We start from the raw sequence: 23,111 nt of genomic DNA, 5'->3' as shown, positions 1-23,111 counted from the left end.
TTTTCACATGGAGCCTGCACTAATAGAGGTGGCAGTTAAGAGGCTGGAAATGCCAGCAAGGGTTTTGCCGGTGGTCAACTTTGTTTACAAGTCTGGAGGTTTCTGTTTTATGAGAATTCTCATGAGGGGACACTGGGCTGACAGTTAGGAAGGACTAAAACCATGAAGGAAGCTCTTACCTTGCTGGTCAGTTTCTCTAGATAATGTGTAGTATGTATATTCAGACTTATTTCCTCACAGTGAAACTAATTAGATCCTGGAATAGGTCCCTAAGGAAATAAACCCACAAACTAGACAGTTTTACTCTAGTTAGCACTTGGGAAAAAAGATATTCAGATATTTCATTTTCTTGAAACTTTAGAAAAACATTTTTTCTTAATCTCTATTGATTTTGTGCCTCTCTTTTCAACATATTCTAAATGTATTATAATTATACTTATTATAATTAATAGTGTATAAACATAGGTATTAAATGTAAGCTTTAATAGACTCTACACTAGGTATGTTTGTTAAAACCTAATCTAAGTGAAATAGCAGAAAATACTTAAAGTGTGTTCAGTATTAATGAAGATGAACTATGGTATGTGTTTAGATAATAATTTATTTGAAAACTTTCTCTAAGACGTTTGTGTCAGGACTTAAGTAAGTTCGTCCTCCTTCATGTCCTTTTTCTTTTTGTGGTGGAAAATTAGAAAACCTGATCTTCAACGTTTTCTCTGGCTCTTTTTTCCTTCTAGGGATAGAAAATACAAATCTCAGAATTGGCAGCTAAATTTACTCACCTTAGCAATAATTTTCCGTCTGTTTTTATTTCTAATTAGTATTTACTGCCGCAAGTCTTTTCTCATTTTCATTTCATTGTATTTCTTTCCATACTGTTTCCATTTGGCTCCCATCCTGCAGTAATATTCATAACGAACTTTATTATGCTTCTCTCCGCTACCGCCTGGCTCTGGATCCCAATGTCTTTGATCATTTTGGATTAATCTTTTAATTTTTTCTTGCTCTTTGTGGATACATTTTCACTGTAAGTTAATGAAAGTTTTGATTCTTCTGCACATGACAGATCACAGGGGCCATGGTTAAAGCTTGGAATTTAAGTATCTGACTTGTGCAGTGGGCAGTGAGGTATTAAATATCATGCCTTCCATGCAGAAAAGCAACTGCAGGACTTCTTGTGCTTATTACAAATTGTATCTTTCATTTCCTGAGAGTAACTGCCTGCTTGGCAAGGTTAAGACTTTCCAGCAGTAGGAACTGGAAACGCCCACCTGTGGTAAGTTTCTGAGAAGATGAAAGAGTAAGAAAGCACTAAAAAAAAAAAAAAAAAAAAAAAAAAAAAGAGTAAGAAAGCACTAAAACTGTGATTTTGATGATGGCTGACAATTATGATCTGTTTTCAGTCTAGTTTGATCAAGAAAGTATAGGGAAGATTTCTTCAGAACCATGAACAGCATAGCAGTGGTGGATCCCAATGGGTGTCCTGGGTCTTTTTGAAACATGGCATTTCATAAAATTTGTTGAAGGTTTGTAGCAGACTTTCAAAGTGAGGGTTTCTAGCAGACTTTGCTGCTTTGGGTTTAGCTGCACAGTGCTCGTGCCAGTTTCGTTATTGTAAATGTAAATATGTTATGTAATTTTTAGCCAACTTTCTTGGCTGAAAACTTTCTTATAAAAATTTTATAATTCTTATAAAAATTAATGTCACCTTTTCTGAGACAGCAGGCTTTTTTTTTTTTTTTTTTTGAGATGGAGTCTAACTCTGTCGCCCAGTCTGGAGTGCAATGGTGCAATCTTGGCTCACTGCAATCTCTGCCTTCTGGGTTAAGGCAATTCTCCTGCCTCAGCCTCCTGAGTAGCTGGGATTACAGGCGCCCACTACCACGCCCAGCTAATTTTTGTATTTTTAGTAGAGACAGGGTTTCACCATGTTGGTCAGGCTGGTCGACAGCAGGCTTTTTTTTTTTTTTTTGCCTCAAAGACTCTAGTCCCATGAAAAAGAAAAACTGCTTTTTTAAAAAATTAAATAATGCTTCTGAATTTTGCTATTAAAAATAAATAGTTTTAAAATTCAAGCTTACTTATTACAAATATTGTAATATTGCCCAGGGCTGGTAAATAATTTAGAATATAGGTACATATAGATGCACATTTAAAAACTCCTAAATAAATCACTAACAAATCAAATCCAGAAGTATTAAATGATACATCATGATCAAGTAGGGTTATTCAAGGAATTCAAGGATGGCATTATGTTAGGAAATTTATTTAACACATCACATTAGTAGATTGAAATGCTGGCCAATAGCTTAGTAAATCTGTTTCTCCTCCCTGTCAGGAAGACATCTAGATTTATGCCTGAGTTCTGGTAAATGAAATGCAGCTGGAAATGTTGCATGTCACTTTCTTTCTTTTCTTTTTTTTTTTTTTTTTTTGCGACGGAGTCTTGTTCTGTTGCCCAGGCTGGAGTGCAGTGGCACGATCTTGACTCACTGCAAGCTCCGCCTCCCGGGTTCACGCCATTCTTCTGCCTCAGGCTCCTGAGTAGCCGGGACTACAGGCGCCCGCCACTGCTCCCGGCTAATTTTTTGTATTTTTAGTAGAGATGGGGTTTCACCGTGCTAGCCAGGATGATCTCGATCTCCTGACCTCGTGATCCGCTTGCCTCGGCCTCCCAAAGTGCTGGGATTTCAGGCGTGAGCCACTGCGCCCGGCCTGCATGTCACTTTCAACTCTAGCTCATGAAAGTTTTTTCTGTGCATTTATTCTCTCTCTTACTCAGTGAGAGATGGCAGAGCCACAAGATGGAAGTGGTGGTTGCTTGAATTTGGAAGGCTACCTCAAGAACATTCACACCTGTCGCATGAATAAGTTTCTAAAGCTACTACGATTTTGAGGATTGTTACAGAAGTTAGCCTCATACTGACTAATCCTGGGAGCAAAAGGGCATTTGATAAAATTCAGTACATATTGCTCATTTTTAAAAACTTATAAGATGGAATAGGATTCTTTTAACTCATTAAGAAATACCTATCTTATGTCAAATGCCAACATTGTTCTTCATGATGAAGTACTATAGGCATTTTCTTTAAAATAAACAAGACAAGGATGTCTACTGCTGCTACTATTAATGTTAACTGGCTAGAAGTTCCAGCTAATAGCTGAGAAATAAAATTACCATTATTTGAGAGGAAAAGATCATCCACCTAGAAAATACAGGAAAAATCAAGTGCAAAATTATTAGAGGGATTGAGGGACTTTAATAAAGTCATCTGCTACAAAATAAATATTACAAATTAATGTTTGCTATGTGATCTTTAAAAAGTAAATTGTGTATCTTGAAATACAGTATATATAAAATAATCATAAAACAAAAAGGTACTATGAAAAAAGAACAAAATTTTTAAAATGCTGTGAAATTAAAAAATGATAGCCAAAAAAACTTCAATCAAAAATTAAAAAATACATTTGATAAAGTTTCAAAGAAAAAAAATCCAAAGATGGGCAAAAGGAGAGGAAAGATGAGAAAATTAAAGGATCCATCCAGGAGTCCAATATCTGACTAAAAGGTGAGAAAAAGCAAGCAGAAGGAAGAAAATTATAAAGAACATTTAGCTGATTTGGATGACTAAGCTTTATTCAAATTTCCTTAGTTTTTATCTAATGTGCTTTTTTCTTTTCCAAGATACCACATTACATTTAGTTGTCATGTCTCCTTCAGCTCCTCTTGGCTATGATAGTTTCTCAAACTTTCCTTGTTCTTGAGGATTTTGACTCCTTTTGAAGAGGACTGGTCAGCTATCTTGTAAAATGTCCATCTGCTGAGATTCATCTCATATTTCAAAACTAGAGTGAGGTTATAGGTTTTGGGAAGATCAGAGGTAAACTGCAATTTTCATCACATCATATGAAAGGTAACACTCTCAACATGACTTAACCTCTCTTTTGACTTTGATCGCCTTCTGAGTAGTGAGGTACCTCTTGCTGAGTTTGTCAGGTTTCTCCACTGTAAATGCTACTCTCCCTGTACCACCTGTACTTTGGATTCTTTGGAAGGAAGTCACTATGTGCTGCCCATTCTTATAGGTGTGTAGTATCTTACTGTTTTCCTTGCTTGTACTTTTAAGTTACATGATGTACGTCTAGTAATACATCAGCAGTACCTGGGGATCTTTTTCTCTTGCTTGTGCCAATTCTTGTTCATGTTTTAATGAACAAAAAATTGTCTTTTTTGCATACCTGATTGTTTGATTGTATGATGAGCAGTGTGGTACTTTTAGAGTATATAAAATAACATTTTCTTCCTCCAGAGAAGATTTTCATTTACCTGGTGCTTGAGCTACCTTAATCTAATTTCAGGGTTTGAACTTTTTCTATCTACCCAGACAACTTGAAGCAGGGCTGCTTTATGTACAACTCACGTGTACTTTTAGGATCCAACCCTTTGAGGTCACAATTCTAAATGTAGGGTGGTTGCAGACCCCTTGTCTTCCAGCCCTTTGAGGCTGTCAATAGCACTGTTCCACTTCTCAGCCGCCCTTTCCAAGTCATCAAATTCTCCTGGGCAAAAGCAGCTCCAAATGTTGGGCTTTGTAGTGAGAATTTCTCTCTTCTCCCAGATCTTAACCTGGCAATTCCTCACTATCTTATTAGTTTTTTAATGTTTGGGGGTAATATTATTTTATTTCTTTTTTCCCCCATCACAGAAATCTGCCTATTGTTTTATTTCATCCACATATTCTAGCCTTCTGTTTTGGGAGGTTTGTCTGTATCACCTAATCCACTGTTAGGAGTGAAAACAGGGTCCTGGGTTCCTTTTGCTTCACTCCTCACACTCCAGATCTTTCCCACTGGCTTTAAAAAGTTACAGTTAATATAGCTGTATAATTTACATTTTTGGAAAGAAATAGTGACAAAAAACAAGAGTCTTGACTGTATTCTCCTTCGAGGTTAAAAAGAAGCCTCTGACTTACCAGCCATGGAGTCACTAATCTAAAAAATTACATTACTTTCTTGGCCAGAACTACTATACCTAACCACAGAATACTCCATAATTCTTACACAAAGATAATTTTATTAATGAAAAGATCACACAAAACAAAGTTTTTGTATTCAAAGTTGTCTGTTTAAAATGTGGAAAAGGTAATATTTACAACATTTCCCATACAGTACATAGTTTTTATGCCTTAACAGAATGCTAAATGGAGAAAGAAACCAAAAGCAAATGTTAAATTGAGAGAAAACCAAAAGCATCAGAAAACCTTGTCCAAAGAATAATACTTAATAGGAAACAAAATTAAGAAAACTCCTTAATATTTTAAAGTATGTTGTATAAAAACATTGTGCCTTGTTTATTGAGACTACCTTTTTTTCCATTTGATTGGCACTAATATCACTATCACACTTTTTAATGTTCAGCAAAATCCTAGTGAGCTGCCGAAATGAATTCTACAAAATGTCTGAGAAAGATACTGTATGATACAAAATGTAATATTCTAAATGTTAAAAAACAAAAGTTAAAACAAAGGAAAAATATAAGCAACTGTAAGTGGTTATAATACAATCAATGGGTGGTCATGAAACATTAAAAAAAGGAAATCAATTGCACTTGGCCTGATATACAAAAGACTAACATTTTGTCTGCTAACCCTTTAGGACATTTTATTTTAAATATGCAGGAAGATCAGTGAGCAGCATAATACAATCAATGGTGGACACTCTTTGAGTAAGCACCTTATTTCAGTTACATAATTTAGATCTGTGAAATTCCTAAAACAACGAGACTATAAAAATCACACATTTTAGATGGTAAGCTATCAATAAGTGGTTTTTTAAAGTTAAATTCCTATTATAAGACTTTTTGGTATATCTTTTTTTAATAGTATAAAAGAATACTATTTTACAATTTTCTTAGAAATTCAGTGTAAAAGCTACCAAAGTGCTAAAATATCACAATAGCATGATAAAAATACTTGAATAGGACTTCAAAAAAGTTCAAACACATATAAGCTTATTTTCAAATATGTATAAAAAGATACAAGGATAAGATTTAAATACTTCAGCAAAGAAATATCTTGATTTTATATCAAAAAAGTAAAATAGCATAGTACATCTTAAAATACTCTTACCAAGAGTAGAATCTTCATAAATAGAAAAGGAAGATTCCTCTAACTCTGTCCTCCCACACTATTAAAAAAATATTATTAACCTGCACATTTCTGTTTTCAGGTATATTGTTGTCATTAACCTTTGTGTGAAATGAGTCATATTATTCTTGAACTCTATTTTTTCCAGTATAACAGTAGGCAATGCAGCTTTAAGTGCAAAAGAAGAATGTAACAGTGATTCTTACAAAACAGTGCATAGGTCACTTCCAGTGTAACACAAATTTGCTTCTGAGTAACGAGAGAAAATGTTCTTCAAGTATCTGAATGACAACCACCTCCCTGCTCTTTTCTCACTCCTGAAACCGGGTGAACAAGCAGAGATGTGGAACCTTTGAGGCTGCTTGGTTCTGAAGAACTGGGGACCTGCAAATTGTTGCTCTGTGCCAGGCCGGTGTCAGTAATATCACTCTTTGGACTAATCCTAGATAAAAGAAAAAAAGTTGACACACACATCCACAAACACAAATATGATGCCATTTTTCATGAGTTTTACCCCTAACCAGTGTCCACCTTTATCAGAGAATAAGTAGCTAAAAGTCTTTAGGTGTACTTTAACACTTCAAAATACAAATAATTTTTTTTTTTTTAGACAGAGTCTCACTCTGTTGCCAGGCTGGAGTGCAGTAGTGCGATCTCGGCTCACTGCAATCTCCGCCTCTTGGGTTCAAGCGATTCTCCTGCCTCAGCCTCCCGAGTAGCTGGGACTACAGGTGGGTGCCACCACGCCCGGCTAATTTTTTGTATTTTTAGTAGAGATGGGGTTTCACCATGTTAGCCAGAATGGTCTCGATCTCCTGACCTTGTGATCTGCCCACCTCGGCCTCCCAAAGTGCTGGGATTACAGGCGTGAGCCACCGTGCCTGGCCAAATAATTGTTTAAAATATAATTTTCACTGACTTCAGAAACTTCATCAAGCACTACTCATATATGGGCTGAACATGGAGTCTTGTGGGGAATAGAATTAATAAGGCAGGATTCCTGTCCTCAGTTTAACAAATGTTTTATTGATTTCCCACCATGGATCAGTACCATGTAAGAAACTGGAAACATAAAGATGAGTAAGACTTTAGCTCTCCCATTGAGAAGGTTACAAATCTACGAGAAGATAAAGCATGTATCTAATTACAATGCAAATATATGAAAGCTGCCATAGGATCACAGAGAAGGTGCATTTAGCCTAGTCTGAGAGGACTAGGTAAGATAACCTTGAGATCTTAATGCAATTAGCTGTCCGCATTCTGGCTTACCTGTGTTTTGGTCACCTATGGCCATTTGAGAAAATTCATTAAAGATAATGTCAATATCTTTTCATGTTCAGAAAATAAAATAATTTTAGATGAAATGACACATTATAATTTTGTATACGGTGACACTTTTTAGACAGAATTATAATGTAGTATTAATTAAAACTTAGCCTGTATTTCAGGTAAATTGCATTTACTTAAATGTACAAGGAACTCTTAACAATTGCCACAGAAATGAACATTCCTACTTGAACAACATATATTAAAGCTGTTCTCAAAGCTAAGAATTAAACTACTAAATAGCATATTTATAGGCTGAACCCAAACTTCCTTGGGGTAAGAGTACAGACATAATATATCACAAAATGCTTTCCAGATGTGTTATGCTTTAATAAAAAATGTGTAATGCAGTATTTGAAATAGTGATGATTTTACATAAAATCAAATCTCACCTTCCTTCACTCCGTGCACTTTCAGATACACTGCCTGCCTGGCCCTTCCTGTCGACCTGTTCCCCAGAGAGTCTGGAGATGGATGCTGCTGGCGAGGCAGGTTCACCACAGTCCTGTTCTCTTAACCTGGGGGTGCTAGCTCCGTCCGCTTTCACCTCTCTCATTGATGTTTCTGGTGAGGTTTGGATTTCTGTCAAAGTTTCTTGTCCTAGGTAATCATGGCTAGTAATTGCTACTGCAGAAGTGCCATGATTTGCTGTAGCTCCTGTGCTGGTTCCCATGGATTTGGAAATGACCTTCAGCTTGTGTGAACTTGGTTTATAGTGCTTCTTTTTGTGTTTAACTTTAGAATTGTGCTTTAAGAAAAACTCACATGATTCCTGTAGTACTCTTCGACTTTCACTGATTGGACTATAAGAAAATTGAAGGAGAGGATTTACTCAAATTAGAAGTGTGGCTATAAAGTAGAGGCTATAAAGGATATCACATATCTTTTGCCAAAAATCCTTAGTCACTAAAGTTGAAACTTTATATTATTATAAAATCTGGGATTATAAATACTAGGACATAAATTGATTTTATAAAATCTTTTGTGTACACACTCTAAGTTGCTTTTGTCAGTATAAATAGTAAACTGGCAAGAAATTAAAAAGGCAAGAATCAAAGGATGAGGGCAAGGAGGCTCAAAACAGCATAAACGTACTATACATAATACTGTATTTGTATCGTATATAAATTTGTAATATAAAAGTAAACCAGAAGGATAGAGAATATAATTAACGGTCTTCATTTAAATATGTCTTTTCTTTCTAACATTAAAAATTAGCAAGTTACACTGAAATTAGTGTGAGTATATGAGATAGACATATAATAACAGTGCAAAAAAATCCAGTTAAATACGAATTCTTCAGACTTTAAAAACTTATTTGTGAAATGGTCTACAGTTCTGAAATGAGTTAATCAAACCAATGGGGAACAATTTTTAAAAAGCTATAGTACCTTGTATATAGTGTGTGTGTGTGTGCGTGTATATATATATATATATATAACTAAAATGAATTACTCATAAATATAAATCAATAGTTATAGAATATTCCATAAGTTTGAATTTTTAACATCTTAAGTAAGACAAATAAGTGAAATTTTAGGTCATAGCTGTGTGTAATAAGATTTAAAGTTAGTAAATAATGACCATAACACATCACTTATATTTGCATCATACTTTATAGGTTTCTTTATATATACTTAAGTCTTATTTAATCTTTTATCATTGATAAAAAGGATAAAATTATTTAAAATGCTGTACCCAAAATAATGAATGCAATGACAGCAGTAATAATACTGGATATACTATAAATCATGAAAAGAAAATATGCCTTTCATAAATCTTTCATTCATATTTCAAATAGAATAGTATATGTCAAAGACATATACTATATGACAAATAGTATATGTCAAAGACTATTGTAATAAATGCAAAAATAAAGCATGTCTCTTTCATGAAAAAAATTTCCAACCTTCAGTTGGCTAATCAAATTGAAATAATAGTTGATATAATGAAACTCTAGTACATTGATTTGAACAGTTCCTTGGTATTTTGATCTATTTATTTAAAAATCGTGTCAGACAATTCAATAGTTTCTTACTCTCTCTTGCGATTTCGTTTAAAAAACCCAGCCCATTCTGTGCATGTCTTTTTGCTTCCAACCCAGAAGACAGCAGAGATGCCAACAATTAATGTCATCAGGTATTTTATCATAAATAAAGCCAATTCTGGTCGAGCTTTTGCCTTTGCCTACAAAAAATAGTGAATAATATTTTCAGTGATGCACTTAAAGTGGAAAGAAGTCTATATTGTCAATATAAAATGAACAAAAGTTATAAATCTTCAACTGTTTTACTAAAAAGGTTTGAAATAATATAATGAAGCATGCTCTAAGTGCAACACATTTTTTATCTAAATGCTGAACAAAGAAACTTTATGTACCAAATCTCTAGAAAGGGGAAAATACTGAAATATATTTAAGAATAATCTCCTAAATCTTGGCATGATTTCCTCGCATTTTTTTCTCGATAGATACAGTAGCCTCTTATAATTGCAAGAATATTTGCCTCCAAATATTTACCTATTTTCCCCCACTATAATCTACCACAAAAATACATTTAAACTCATCATAACAAATATTTTACAGCTTTTATACATGATTAATATTTATATTATAAAAACTTGGTTAAAGTAAATTAAGCATCAGTAAAATGTGAACATTTCCTAAGAATTGAAACTATATTTTTCATTTAGGCATAAACTTTGAAATTCTAACCTTAAACATTGCACAAGGGTCAAGATATTACATACTCTGCATTTCTTGCCTTTTTCACTTACTAATATTTCTTGGAGACCATTCTGTATTAGTACAAATAGAGCTCTTTATTTTTTATTTTATTTTTATTTTTTGAGATGGAGTCTCACTCTGTCGCCCAGGCTGGAGTGCAGTGGCTGGATCTCGGCTCACTGCAACCTCTGCCTCCTGCGTTCAAGCAATTCTCCCGCCTCAGCCTCCCGAGTAGCTGGGACTACAAGCCCACGCCACCATGCCTGGCTAATTTTTTTGTATTTTAGTAGAGATGGGGTTTTACCATGTTGCCTAGGCTGGTCTTGAACTCTTGAGCTCAGGCAATCTGCCCTCCTCAGCCTCCCAAAATGCTAGGATTACAGGCGTGAGCCACCGCACCCGGCCAGAGCTCTTTATTCTTTGTAAAGGCTGTTGCATTGTGTGAGTGAACCATAACTTATTCTACTATCCCTATTAATAGATACTTACTTCCAATCTATTGTCATTTGCAAATACTGTTGTAGTGACTATCTTGGTATTATTTATTTTTTCATATTTGTAAACAAATCTGTCTATAAATTCGCAGAAGGGCAGGATCAGTGTACACACATTATACATCTATACATACCGTGAAATTGCTTCAACAGAAGGTTGAACTAGCTCTTAATAGCAAAGTCTGAAAATATGTATTTTGCTATTGTTTCACCACACAGTGGTTAGAACACCTTTAAGATGTTTGCCATATCATACATGGAAATATAATTTAATTTTAATTTTACATTTATTTTACTATAACTTTTTCACATGTTTAAGAATAGTTTTTTCATTTTTATTTCCTGTGAGCCTTTTTCCTACTCTTTTCTCATTTTTATATGAGATGGATGGTTTTTTTCTTATTGATCTGTAGCAACTCTTTATAAATTAGAGAAATTAGCCTTTCAACTATGATGTCATATGCAAATAAACTTTCCCAGTTAGTCTTTTGACATTGATTATGGATTGGTTTTTTTTTTTTGTCACACAGAATCTTTAAAAAATTTTTTTTTACTTAGTCAAATTTAGCAATCTTTTATAATTTCTATAACTACAGGAATATTATATCCTCCACTTGAAGACTATAATTTTTTAATTCTATCCTATTATATTTTACAGTTACTTACATAAAACATAATAACCACAGATCTTAAACATGAAAACCACAGATCTTAAACTTTTTAGCAATATGTAATAGTTTCCTCTCCCTAACCTTGCCAAAAAGACTGAGGAATCTAGGAGTCATTATTAATATAGCAGGATCACCTTAAGACACAGCCTCTTGTTAAGTATACAGTAAAAACAAACTATGGATAATAGATTATGGACAAGGTATAAGGCAAGTAAAACTAGTATCCCCACATACCAACATAAAAAATAGGTTCCACAATGTTATAAAGCAGTAACTTTCTGAAATATAAGCTATTATATGAAATAGTTCGACCTTCTCATTGCTTAATTTGATACACTGTGATGGCAGTGCTCATGTTCAATGCAGTTAATACCGCACAGAGTCAGGAATAATGTCTAAAATCTATTGAAACAAAACCAAATTTCTATTTACGGAACTTCAACTAAAATGCTTTAAGAAATTTTATATTTTCAGAAATTTACTTTTATTAATTTTAAAAACACCACCTTTATACTAATCATAAGAATCAGAAATAGATAAAACATTTTGTTACAACTGTGTTTTTTTCAATTGAGAAATGACAGATGAGTCAGGCAAAAAGCAAATTCTGTTTTTGTAAGTATATACTATGTAAAAAGCTATAAGATAATATGATCAAATTAAATATATCCAAATAAAATTTTTTACTAACTAAAAAATTAAAAATAATTGTCAACGTGACAAAAGTCACTTCTGTTTTTCTCCCAATGTCAAGGTCTGTTCTTCTGACTCTGCTCTTTATTGCTATTAATCTGCCTTTGCAGCTCAATTTAATTTTTCAGAGAATAAAGGAAGTTCTTTACTATACAACTGAAGCTAAAGCTTGAGGAAGGAAGTCATGAAACATTCATCCCAGTTTCAGTTGATGTATAGGAAATCCTTACCTACGGCTCTTGTATTTTCTCACCTGAAATCAACTTTTACATCCATGACAAGTATATTTCCATGGAACATTTTCTACATTAAATGTAAATAGAGACATAATCCAAGTGATAGCTTTTACCTGATAAGGACATGGGATATGGTACTGACGACAATGATCAGAAACCCAAGTTATCTCCCAGGTAATCCTGTTCACTTGCTCATAGACGTAACATCCAAGAAGTGTCACTAATGGCACAAGATACAAGCCACTGAAGACTCCAATTCGAATCATAAATTTCTTTAGTTTTTCTTGGTTCCGGCCATCATGTTGTATGACTTGTCGAACATGATTTAAGGAAATAATGCCAGCTAAAAGAAGAGAGAGCCCAACAAACACACAAAGGCACAGTGGCAAGAGTACAAAGTAGCGAGAAGCATCCAGGTCATAAAGGCCAACAAAGCAAACTCCACTAATGTTGTCTCCTTCAACTTTGTTCATAGCAAGAAGCATAACGGTCAAGAAACCTGGTGTTCCCCATGCAACAGCATGAAACCACACTGCTTTTTGTTCGATGGCTTCACAACTCCATTTTCTTCCTGCAGCTAAGAACCAAGTAATGGTAAGAATCACCCACCACACAGTGCCAGCCATTGTGAAAAAATACAAAAGCATGAACAAAACGGTGCAAGCCTTATTTTGAGAGCCTAGGACAACAGTGTCACCAAGTTCTAGCTTCTCATCTGCCTTATTGCAGGCTGTGCTATCGCCTAGCAAAAATCCAATGAAGTACATAAGAGATACAATGCTGTAACAGACAGAGTAATATATAATTGGTCTCTCTGGGTATCTGAATCTTCTAACATCAATTAAAAAAGTAAGGAATGTGAACAGAGTTGCACAAAGACAAAATATTGAAACTGTTCCAATAAAACTTTTTGCAAACTCTAGCTCATCACTTTTAAAATACATGTTGGGGCATGGAGGCGCACATTGGTCAATTCCCAGAAACTTATATCCTTGTCCCCCAGAAGTCTTAAGATGCCTTGGACACCAAAATCCAATGTCTCTTTGGACTTGTTCTGTTTTCTTCTGAGGACCAAGAAATTCTGTGTGTGGATCAAAAGTTACAGGAACAGTCTCATCACAGTATTGTAATCTGTAAAGATTATAAAAATTAAATATATGAAATCAACATTTTTATTGATTCATTATGTTAAGCAATGCTTTCCAACTATAAAATATTACCTTATGTATTCATAATTGATGGGAAGAGATACAAATCTAAATGGATTACAGATAAGAACTGAGTAGAAATTTTTGAAGTTGACTAAAAACTTGTGGCTGTTAATGGGGCCGCAACACAATAATTTATATTAAATACAAAGCAGGTGAACATGAAAATGCACTTACTTGGAAAAAATTAGCCAATTCATAATTTTAAAATAATTTCTGTTTTTAAGACTAAATATTTAAAAGAATTTATCTTAATTGGTAGGCTCCAGATAAGTACTGGCTTGTCTCTTTATAGCATATGAAATATGTCTTTATATCATATGAAATATGTCTTGTCTATTCACTTTTATTTTCTAATGCCCATAAGAAAAGTAAAGCAACCATATAACTAAAGCGATGATAATTAAAATGAATGAAATGAGATCCTTCCCTGGATTGACAGGATAGAGTTCAAGTTTTTAAAGAAAGGCAAGTATACCAGCAAGAGGCAGGCTGAGGACCAGCCTAATGAACATCACCATTTTGTTCAGGTTGGGCTCTTTGCCTCCCTTGTTTATGGACAGCCCTGAGTGATAGATGGAGATATTTCCACCTCGTGCAGAACTTTATCACTAAGTTGAGTTTGTACATACCAGTATTATTTTGGGGGATCTATAATGGCTTAAAAAGTACTGGAGGTTTTGGCCAGGTATGGTGGCTCATGCCTATAATTCCAGCACTTTGGGAGGCCGAGGCAGGTGGATAACTTGAGGTCAGGTGTTCAAGACCAGCCTGGCCAACATGGAGAAACCCCATTTCTACTAAAAATGCAAAAATTAGCTGGGCGTGGTGACAGGTGCCTATAATCCCAGCTACTTGGGAAGCTGAGGCAGGAGAATCACTTGAACCTGGGAGGCAGAGGTTGCAGTGAGACAAGACCGAGCCACTGCACTCCAGCCTGGGAGACAGAGAGAGACTCTGTCTCAAGGAAAAAAAAAAAAAAGTACTGGAGGTTTTAAATGAGAAAGCATTTTAAATATACCTTAGATAAGAACAGACTAAAACATACACCCATAAAATGAAATACAAAAAAAAATCTACCAGCTTTATTAAAACATAATATTATGTCAATTTTGCTTTATATCTTTTAAAATAAAGCAATATAACATTATAGATACAGTGGGGACCCCTTTCTGGTCTTATTTCCTTCTCTCTCTCCTCAGAAGTATTCATTACCACAAATTTGGTTTTTACTCTCAAGCATTTTAAAGTATTTTTATTACATTATTTACTAACTATAACCTTATAAAGTATTGTTTTTCAGATTTTGAACTTTATAAAATTACACCATGCTGTATATAGCACGCTATAACTTACGTTTTAAAATTTAACACTATATTTTCTAGATTTATCCATGTCGACAGATGTGGGTCAACTACATTCATTTTATCAACTGTATGGTAGTATTCCAGTGTGTAAGTACATCACAATTTACTAATCATTCTTCTATGATGGACTTTTAGATTTTTTCCCATTAAAAGAATTAGGAATAATCTACAATCAATATTCTTGTGCACGACTCTCTGTGTAAGAGTTTCTATGGGAGGGGATTTCCTAGGATGCAGGGTTAAGCATCTGCTATTTTACTATATGTTACTCAATTGTTCTTGAAAATGATGATGTATCTACCAGAAGTGTGTAAGTTCCACATAGGTTCTATAGTTTCTTCAGCCTAAAAAAAAAACCAAAAAGCTAACCAGTTTCTTTCCCCAATTTATTATATGAGGTCTCACTGTATCAGTAGAATAAATTACCAGCCTCCACTGTCTACAGAATAGGAAAAAAAAAAATTAATCAAGACTAATGTGGAAAAGGTCAGTGAATGGATACATGCATTCATAAGTTAATTGTGCTTAAAATCTTACTTTCTCCACATGAACTCTAATTGCAAATGATCAAGTCAGTCAGTATTCATCAAGTTTATTCACTATCACAGAAAGGTCCAGATAGAATATTTCTTTTAAATATATGCTTGTATATGCCTGAGATTCTTTTTTTTTTTTTTTTTTATGGAGACTGGGTCTCGCTATGTTACCCAAGCTGGTCTTGATTTCCTGGACTCAAGCAATCCTCTTAAATAGCTGAGAATACAGCTGTGTACCACCATGCCTGGCTTATGCTGAGATTTTTATATCCAAAAAGACCATTCACCTTGCCAAAATATTACATTAACACTGTTCTGAAGGTATACAGAACAAGTATAGTCAGCATTTTGATCTTAACGCAGTAGAGTATTTCATGTTATAAAAACATCTGTTAAGCATGTTTGTAACATTTTCACTTTGAAATACACTTATTAATTATAAAATCTGTCATAGCATAGTGGCTGAGGTATGGAAAGGCCTCTGATAAATCACATTAGGAAAGTGTGTTTTCATGAAAGCAAGGCAGCTATACCTTTGAGGAGAAAAAGACTATCACAATAAAGACAGGAAAATGAGTGTAAGGAAAGAAGTATAACAGAAAATAAGATTCCACAGACTCTCAGGTGGTATGGTGGACATGCACTGCTGTGGGGAAAGAGGGAGAAATGAAAAGAAGGAGCGTCATGGGTCAAATGAGTGGGATTCATCTATTGGCAAGCTACCCGAGGATGGCTGGAGCCGGAACTGAAAACAAAGTTCAGTTTACAAAACTCTTCACGTAGAAAAGAATGTGCCTGTGCTCTGATGAGCTGAGGAAACTACAGACCTCAAAGAATGAATGCACCTTTTTCTTCCAAGGCAAAGGCATTCTCCTGGGGAACCAAGAGCCTAATGCATGCCATAACCACACACTTCTGCCGTTTCTCAACTAATAGATGCAGCCTTCATGTTTTTACCACAGTTATGTTAAATCTTTCATTATGCTAGAAATCTTTCAATGAGCTAGATTTTGTGTTTTAATCAGAGGTTCCCCTCTTTCTTTGTGTGTGTTTTCAAAGTAAATAAGATGCCACAAAAGCCTGAAGGTCTTATTTATAGAAATGAAAAAATATTCTCTAGTATAGGCCATACTAGAATTACTTTTATGTGCAGCTGACCCAACTAACATTGTATAAAAGGATGTTTATGGGTTTGCTTTATATTAATGGGATATGGTTTAATATAGGCTTAAATAATTTTAAAAAATGAATTCTACTTCCCAATTCAATGTATCAAGCATTCTCAAACACAAATACATTTGATTTAGATTAATTATTTAAAAACTATCCGTTTCTCAAAAAATCAAGTTACAAAGACCAAAACTCCAACAGAGTTAGAAATTAAGCATAGGTGCCAGTGTAAATTTTTTTAAGTTATAACCTCCCCTGCTTTGAAACTGAGTAGGCAGTCTCATAATGAAAGAGCAAGTATTTTCTCCACAGGCCTCACCATCTTCTCATATAAATATAACTTATTTACTGAATCTTCTCCTTCCCTCCACTAAAATGTAAGGTCCATGATGGCAGGAATTTCTGCCTGTTATAACTCTAGTGCCTAGAACAGTCCTGGCACACAGTAAGAGTGCAAGAAATATGAGTTGAATGAATCATCAGTTTTCTCTCCTTTTCTTTTGCTGTCATCATCCTTGGTGACTTGACCAAGAATAAGCCATCCACACTCTGGCTTCTCGGCTCTTTAGCCTTCTCATCTCCAATGACTATCCCTAACCCGCAGTGGCCACCTGTAATCAAAGTCACACAAGGAACCCTGCCACAACCTGCAAGTACATACTATCTCCAAAAATCAACTCAAGCATCTTGCCCTTTGTCTGCAAGCTCCTATCCTTGCAATTCATTTTTTTAAAAATCCTCATTATGCCTTTAAAAAAAAAACCTTATTGGGATAGATCTCCTCCAGCTTATCTCCATACATTAGTTCATTTCTCTCTTCATTTTGCTTCCCATCCATTTAGACTTTCATAGGCTATTTTTTCATTAACACCCTTCTCATTATCCTTCATTTTTTAGTGCACCTTTATCTTTGCACTGAATCCATCTGACAAAACCCCAACCACAGATGAGCACAACTATCTGCCTTCTCTGTGCTTAGCCCCAAGCATCCCCCTACAGCTGAAGAAGTTCTCAACAGGCCAGATGAGATCCACAAATTCAGGATCGCCTGATTTACCTAAAATGTTATGAAGCCTCTCTAGTTGACTCATTCTCCCAGGCTCCATGATGACCACTTCTCTCAAACACATATCCTTCTTTCCCAGACTCACAACACAGGACCTCCTTGACTGTTACCATGTCACAGTGGAAACAGAAGCCATCAGAAAGAAATTATTGCAACAACTCTTACCAAACACACAAACCTACCTATATCCACAGCCATCCTATCCTTTCCTACTGTTACAACAGATGTTCCTCCCATCCATGGCCAAAATGTCATCTATGCTTGGGATCCTACCTCCTTCTTAGAAAGCTACTATTGATGACCTCTTCTACCCCGTATATGCTTGCCTCTTCCTTTTTCCTAGTAGTTCTTAGAATAGTTCTTTCCCATTAAACTCATAAACTTTCCTCTCTTATAGCCAGCTTCCCTAAGAACTCTGTTTCTGGCTTCACTTTCTCTTCACTCCTTCACCTACTGCGATCTGTCCTTTGCCCCAATCACTCTAGTGAAATAGCATAAGGTAATGTTCTTTTTGACTGGCAGCAACTGACATGTCCTCTGCCTTGAATGCTTTTTTCCTTTGGGACACACATTTACTATTTTCCCTGTGTGTTTCAGTTATAACTACATGACTGACATCTTGCCAACAGGAATGCATGTGGAAAAGGTATAACACTTACCATCTGAGGCACTCAAGAAAAAGTGTGAGTTCTCTACCTTCTCTCTCCCATCCACCTGGCTGACAGAGTTGCAGGATGGAAGTGTCCTGGATTCCTAACAGAAACTGCCACAGAGTGCTGCCCAACCCTCAGGAGACTGACACAGGTGCCATGCTCTACACAGACGCTCACAGGATTGTGCTACCCATTCCTATCTTAAAATATTGAAGACCTCATTGCTTTCAGCATAAAAATATGCAAGATGGGCCCTGGATGGTCTGACTGCTGCTTCTCTCTCTTTCCTTATCTTGCACCATATTCTTTCTTACTCTCATCACTCCAGCTATACTAGCTTTTGAATTCCCTGTATATGCCATGCTCCCTCACTCCCTGTTCAGGGGCTCTGCAGGGTCTCTAAATAAGCTATTCCCACTGCCCAAAATGCTCTTCCCTCCTCTCATTGCCTAGTTACCTCTGTCTTACCCTTACCCTTCATACTTTACCTCAACAGTCATTTCCTTCCCTTTTCCCCAGTTTAGGTCAAAGGTATCATTATATATTCTCATAGAATTATCTACCTTTCCTTTGTTGCTTCTATCACAGTCATAATTTTGCACTTATTTGCATAATTATTTGATTAATGTCTGTCCCTCTCACCTCACTGTAAGTTCCCTGAGAGCAAGAACCAAGTCTGTTTTTTGCCCACCTTTGTGTCCACAGCACTTAGCACCATAGTGCCTGACATATATTAAGTGTGTAATAAACATTTATGGAATTAAATAATTAAAGCTTGTCACTAACATCCCAGAGAGCTAGTACCAGTAGTAAAATACCATTAGTAGCTTTCCATGAAAAACATAGTTTACCTGTCACATTCAAGCTCCTCAGGCCATCGGATCCCAAAAGTGTCAATTAATTTTTTGCAATCAGAATATACTTTCTCACAAAGTTTACGACAAGGTGGAACCACATGAATTTGCTCTGTGCAGGTTGGTACAAATGCTTTGCAGAGGAAAGTTTCAATGTTTGGTGAACATTCCAGATTTGCGAGAGGAAGAAAATGCTATTAAAGACATCAAGATACAGTTAGAAAACATTTTAATAACAAATGAATAAAATTAATATATTTGCTGTTTAAAGTGTATACTTTTTCACTTATACTCCAAAAGAATCTTTAAATCTCCCTCTATCAGACTTATGAACTCTTCATACACAATGGAATACTACTATTTTATTCAATCATACATTTTTCAAGAAGACATGGATTATTGCAGTGAAATCACTTGTCAGAGTCACCAACAAACTCCACATTGTCAAATCTGATGGTAAATTCTGAACATTCCTTCTACTCAGCTCTTAACAGCAATCGACACAGTGACTCCTAGCTTCCTCTTGAGGCCCCTTTTGCACCTGTCTTCTAGGACACGAATTCTCTTGGATTTCTGGCTGTCTCACTGGCTGTTCCTTTTCTAGTCCTCTTCCATTTCCGAATTATGATCATTGAAATGCTCCAGAGCTCAGTCCCCAAGACCTCTTCTCTATCTCTACTGACTGTCAGGGGAAACTCATCCAGTCCCCATCTTTACTGTGAACCACAGACTTGAATGAGCATCCGCTCCGGGACAACTCCATTTTGCTGTTAATGGGCATCTTGAACCCAAAGTATGCAAAATACAACTCAATCCCACTGTATCTCTGCCTCCCAAACACTCCCTTAGTACTCTCCATCTCAGTAAATAATGCCACCATTCACCAAGTTGCTCAGGCCAAGAATCTTACCACTCATTCTTTTTTCTTTCTTTCTTTCTTTCTTTTTTTTTTTTTGAGACAGAGTCTTGCTCTGTTGCCCAGGCTGGAGTGCAGTGGCATAATCTTAGCTCACCGCAACCTCTGCCTCCCAGGTTCAAGCAACTCTCCTGCCTCAGCCTCCCGAGCAGCTAGGACTATAGGCGCATGCCACTACGGCCGGCTAATTTTTCTATTTTTAGTAGAGACGAGGTTTCACCGTGTTGGCCAGGCTGGTCTTACAACTCATTCTTTACTCCTCTCTTCTTTCACCCCATCTCCAACCCATCAGCAAATCCTGTTGGCTCTCCCTTTAAAGTATATTCCAAATCTGACCATTTCTCACTATTACCACCCAGTCTAAGCCACTATTATCTTTCACCTCAACTACTAAAATGGCCTCCTAACAGGTCTCACTACTTCCCACACTTGCTAATCTTACAGTCAATTTTCCAACCAATGTGATTCTTTAAAATGTAAGTTTATCCTTGTTCAAAGACTCCAATAAAATAAATAAATTCCAAAATAAATAAATACATAAATTCCAAAGTCTTTTCCAATTCCCATGAGCCCTTAAATTTCCGGGTTCCCCACTATGTCTCCAGTTTCATTTCTGACCACTTTGTCTCTTATTTACTCCATTGCCACTAAACTGGACTTCTGCTTCTTATAGTTCCTGTGTATTTCTGTCTCAGAGTCTTTGCACTTGCTGTTCCTCTCACCTCTTCACCCAGATAGTGAGTCTTGTGCCCTCATTTGAGTCTCTGCTCAATTCACCTAAAAGAGGCATTCCTGCCCATCCTATCTAAAATTATCCTGCTCTTCTCTTTCCCATACCGTGGTTTGCTTTCTCTTAAGTCCTTATTACTATTTGACATTTCATTATGTACAGTTTATTTAATTTTTGCCTTCACCACTAGAATGTAAATTCTAAGAGGGAAAGGATTTTGTCTATTTTGTTCACTGCTCTATCTCCAGTGCCTAAAGCAGTGTCTGCTACATGGCCATTTCTCTATATTTACAGAATAAATGCATGATTCTCCAAAACAATAAATGAACACTGACAAAGCATATCAATAAAACATTTCAGAGCATCAAGACAAAGAGAAGATCATAAATGTTCCCAGAGGGGGAAAAAAACAGAATACATGTAACTAAATTAAACTATGAATATTTGACAATACCAGAAGCTAGAAGAAAATGAAAAAATAACTATAAAATTCTAAAGAAAAATGCATTTCAACCTAGAATTCTAGATCCACCCAAACATTTAGAGGGTAGACTATTGACATTTTTGGCTCTGTAAGGAATACAAAATTTAAACTTTCAAGTATCCCTGTTTAGGAAGCAACTAGAAGATGTAATATTCCTGAAACAAATTGAAGGAATATATGAATAAACCAGGAAGGAAAATAATATGGGACCCAGGAATTAGCTGATTCAACACTGAAGAATGACAAGAGAAATTCTCCATGTGACAACTGCAAATCTAGTCCAGAAGCAATCAGAACACATTTGACAGAAGGGCAGATGGCTGAAGAAGAAAGGTCTCCAAGGGAAAGGAGCGGGGATTGAGATTGACAGATTAGATGTTATTTTGAGCACTAGTAAAATTGCTGCTAGGTGTATAACAAGTCTGTTAGGATATCTAAAAACAGTCAGACATTGTTACATAAAAAACAAAGGAAAATACAACTACTATGTTAATTGTTGGGAGGGTATTAAAAAAATGTAATCAAAGTATACTACCTGACTCAGCAGTGTACAATATTTAATATTTCTAGTAATATTATCACTGACTATTCATTTAATCAAAAACTGTATTAGGAGGAGAAGTAAAAGTGGCAGGGTAAGAGAAATGAATTATCAACTACCCTAACAGGAAAGAATAAAGAGAAACGGCCTGAAGTTCTAAACTGATTAATCTATAACCAACAGAGTAAACCTGTTAGTTAGAATGTGGCCTGCATACCAGAGGAACACCTAAAAGAGTTCAAAGAGGCTGCCTCTCAAGGGCAGGACTGGGATATGCATGGAAAAGGGTGGGCAAGGACTGTTATTTTTCTGTTCAAAGCCTTTTAGTATTGAGGGTTTTCTTTTCCAGTTTTATTCAGGTATAGCTGATGTATGATAAACTGAACATGTATAAAGTGTACAATTTGGTAAGTTTTGAAATGATTATCACAATCAAGGTAATAAATATATCCCTCACCACCAGAAGTTTCCTCTGGCTCCCTTGTCATCCCTCCTGTCCTTCCATCCTCCTCACCCCCTCAGTAACTCTTACGCCTGACAACAACTGATCTGCCTTCTGTCACTGCAGAGTGGTATTTTCTATAATTTTACATAAGTGGAATCATATAGTGTGTTTTCTTTTTTGTCTGGCTTCTTTCACTTAGCATCATTGTTTTGTGATTCAGTCATGTTGTCTGATGCATCAGTAGTTCATTTTTAATTGCTGAGTAATATTCCACTGTATGGCTGTACCATAATTTTCTTAACCATTTACCAGTTGATAGACAGTCTGAAGCGCACATTTGAGTGTGAAATATCTACTAGCAGGCGGTTAAATAAAGCTATGTAGAAGTGAGACTTTAAATTCAGGATATGGATTTAAAAGTCATCAGTATAAAAGTGGTAATTGAAATAATTGGCTGAAATTACCTAAGGAGAATAAGTAGAGTGAGAGAAGATGAAAATTCTGATTCAAGGGAAATACACTGACTCTATATATTAGCATCTCCTTCCACTCGAAATGCCATTGAAATGAAAGAAAAGGTTTAAAGGTAAAAAACAAAATCCATAACTGCATTAAAAAAATAAAGAAAGGGCTCCCTATAAGCTTTGGGAAATTTTTGAAAGATAAAAAGAAGGAATGACAACTTCTTTCATCAGTACGGCCAATTAAATATCTCCTGCCACAAAATATTCAGGTTCTGGATAAAGTGCAACAAATATACTTTGAAATGTACTACTGAGCACTGTATACACCTTAAAAATAGCCTTAAAACATATAAACAAAAAGCAATAAAACTGTAAGGAGAAATGGA

At 35.6% G+C, this 23,111-nt stretch overlaps 1 protein-coding gene across 2 annotated transcripts in view; it reads right to left on the bottom strand.

The window, feature by feature from the left end:
• Window positions 1-5,054: 5,054 nt before the first annotated feature.
• The window catches only part of FZD6 (frizzled class receptor 6), a 34,130-nt gene continuing 16,073 nt past the window's right edge, over window positions 5,055-23,111 (bottom strand). The window contains exons 3-7 of one of the 2 annotated variants that reach the window (XM_024250545.3): window positions 19,143-19,339; window positions 12,405-13,422; window positions 9,511-9,659; window positions 7,865-8,275; window positions 5,055-6,588 (exon numbers count right to left, since the gene is read on the bottom strand). In XM_024250545.3, the coding sequence (XP_024106313.2) occupies window positions 6,420-6,588; window positions 7,865-8,275; window positions 9,511-9,659; window positions 12,405-13,422; window positions 19,143-19,339 (1,944 nt within the window). In that variant the 3' untranslated portion in view covers window positions 5,055-6,419. 2 annotated transcript variants of the gene reach the window in all.

This window comes from Pongo abelii, chromosome 7, assembly GCF_028885655.2.
Source record: "Pongo abelii isolate AG06213 chromosome 7, NHGRI_mPonAbe1-v2.0_pri, whole genome shotgun sequence".
Lineage (NCBI taxonomy): Eukaryota > Metazoa > Chordata > Mammalia > Primates > Hominidae > Pongo > Pongo abelii.
Note: the sequence above shows the minus strand (reverse complement) of the source record. Positions and strands in the feature narration are given on the sequence as shown.